Source organism: Phodopus roborovskii, unplaced genomic scaffold, assembly GCF_943737965.1.
Source record: "Phodopus roborovskii unplaced genomic scaffold, PHOROB, whole genome shotgun sequence".
NCBI lineage: Eukaryota > Metazoa > Chordata > Mammalia > Rodentia > Cricetidae > Phodopus > Phodopus roborovskii.
Window position 1 is genome coordinate 6,228,827 of NW_026125397.1, and position 1,820 is coordinate 6,230,646.

Consider the following 1,820-nt stretch of genomic DNA (forward strand, 5'->3'; position numbering starts at 1 on the left):
GGGAAGTGAAGAAGCAGAGCTTCTGTACCTGCAGTTGACACTGAGCAGAAAATCAAATGAAATCTGTGAAACAGGAGGTGCTGGCAGGAAGGGAATGGGGAAGGGGTGGGTGGGTGGGTGAGTGCTGACTCAAGGTAACACATCTGTAACCCGAGGAATTCCAAAAAGACAGAAGGGCCCGAGATTTTGCCATCTAACCAACAACCAGGACTATTACTCTATTAAATTTAGGGTTAAAGTATATAAAAAAGCTGTTCTTGGTTGAACTCAAGGGAATATAATTATGAAAACTGCCTCTGCACTAAAAATTCTCAGGGGAGAACCTCTTCTACAGCCATCTGATTCCCTCCCTTCCAGATCTGGAAACGTGCATCTGCGTTGTCCTGCTTTGCAGCTAGACAGCAAGGATATGTGGTGACATAGAAGAGTGTTTCCCTCCAAATGGACAGCCAGCAAGGTGTGGAAACGGTAAAGCTTATATCTTCTTTATACCATCAGCTCAGTTATCACAGGCTCGCTATTTTGGACCAACCCATGAAAACAATGATCCACAAGACATTCTTTTTTTTTTTTATTTAATAACGCTTTATTTTTTTAAATGTACACCTGATTGAACCTGTTTATACATCTTCACCAGCAGCTGGGGCATCTCCACCCTTTGTGTTTCTAGTGTAAATTACTTGGGCTCTGTGCTTTGAAACCAGCTTAATAAGTCCTTTACTAAGTAGCTCCTGAAGGGCTGCTCTGGGCAAAGAACCTCGAATCTTCGGTCTCTCAGAGATCACAGCTGGAGTAATAAGCTTATAATTGGGCACTTCCTTACAGAGTTTGTCGTATGTAGCTTTGTCAAACAGAACTAGTTTGTTGAGCTTGTCCCGAACATTGCCTTTGGACCACTTCTTTATGGCCTTGCCACCAGACTTATTTACTGGGTCTTTGTCTTTCTTGGCCAACTTTCCAGCATCTTTCTTCTTCTTGTCATTCTTAGGTGGCATGATGAAGCTCGGAGAGTGGAGATGACCACTGCAGTCTCCCTAAGATGTCAGAAAAAAAACTCCACAAGACATTCTTGTTGATTGCCATGTTGATAATGATAGCCCGGTGTGTGCTCTTAACCACTGAGCCAGCTTTCCACTCCCAGCCTCTGAAGTATAGTCAGTCGACCCCGAATTGGAACAAATTCAATAAATTGTATTGATTGAAGAGTAGATTCCTGAGTGTGGACTCAACCTGCAGCATCAGGGGTCTCTGTGTTTGTAGGAATATGCACACAGCCAAGAGGGCTGTCAGGACCGAACTGCATTGTGCTATTGCAACGTGGTTGCTTCTCTGCCAGGCCTGTCTCACTAGAGCCACTCCCATTGGTTCTGTGTCCCTAGTCTCTCACTCAGCCCCACTCTGAGCCCTCTGATCCATGTGATTCCTGGGATTTGTGGGTCTTAGGCCTTCCACTTCCATTTGCTTTCAAGCAGAGCCTGCTCTTTTTTGTTATTTTGTAACTACAAGATACTAATTTGTTTTACTTCCTATATTTTATTTTTTATTATAATTGCACCATTTCCCCATTTCCTTTTCTCCCATACACTCCTCTTTGTTCTTTCTCTTTTTGTTAGTTTTCAAGTATGTATGTGTATATATATATATATATATATGTGTGTGTGTGTGTGTGTGTGTATGTGTGTGTGTGTATATGTGTGTGTGTATGTATGTATGTGTGTATGTATGTATGTGTGTGTGTGTTGTTTCATACCTATACTTATATGTGTATTATATATAAATATATCCTAAATATGCTTTTATTAGTTGTAGTTTCTGTAATG

The 1,820-nt window shown here is 41.5% G+C and overlaps 1 protein-coding gene across 1 annotated transcript; it reads right to left on the minus strand.

Moving 5' to 3' along the window:
- Positions 1–609: 609 nt before the first annotated feature.
- Positions 610–995, minus strand: LOC127215076 (40S ribosomal protein S25-like). The gene has a single exon (XM_051175405.1). The coding sequence runs from the start codon at positions 993–995 to the stop codon at positions 621–623; it is 375 nt and encodes a 124-aa protein (XP_051031362.1). The 3' UTR covers positions 610–620.
- Positions 996–1,820: the final 825 nt, after the last annotated feature.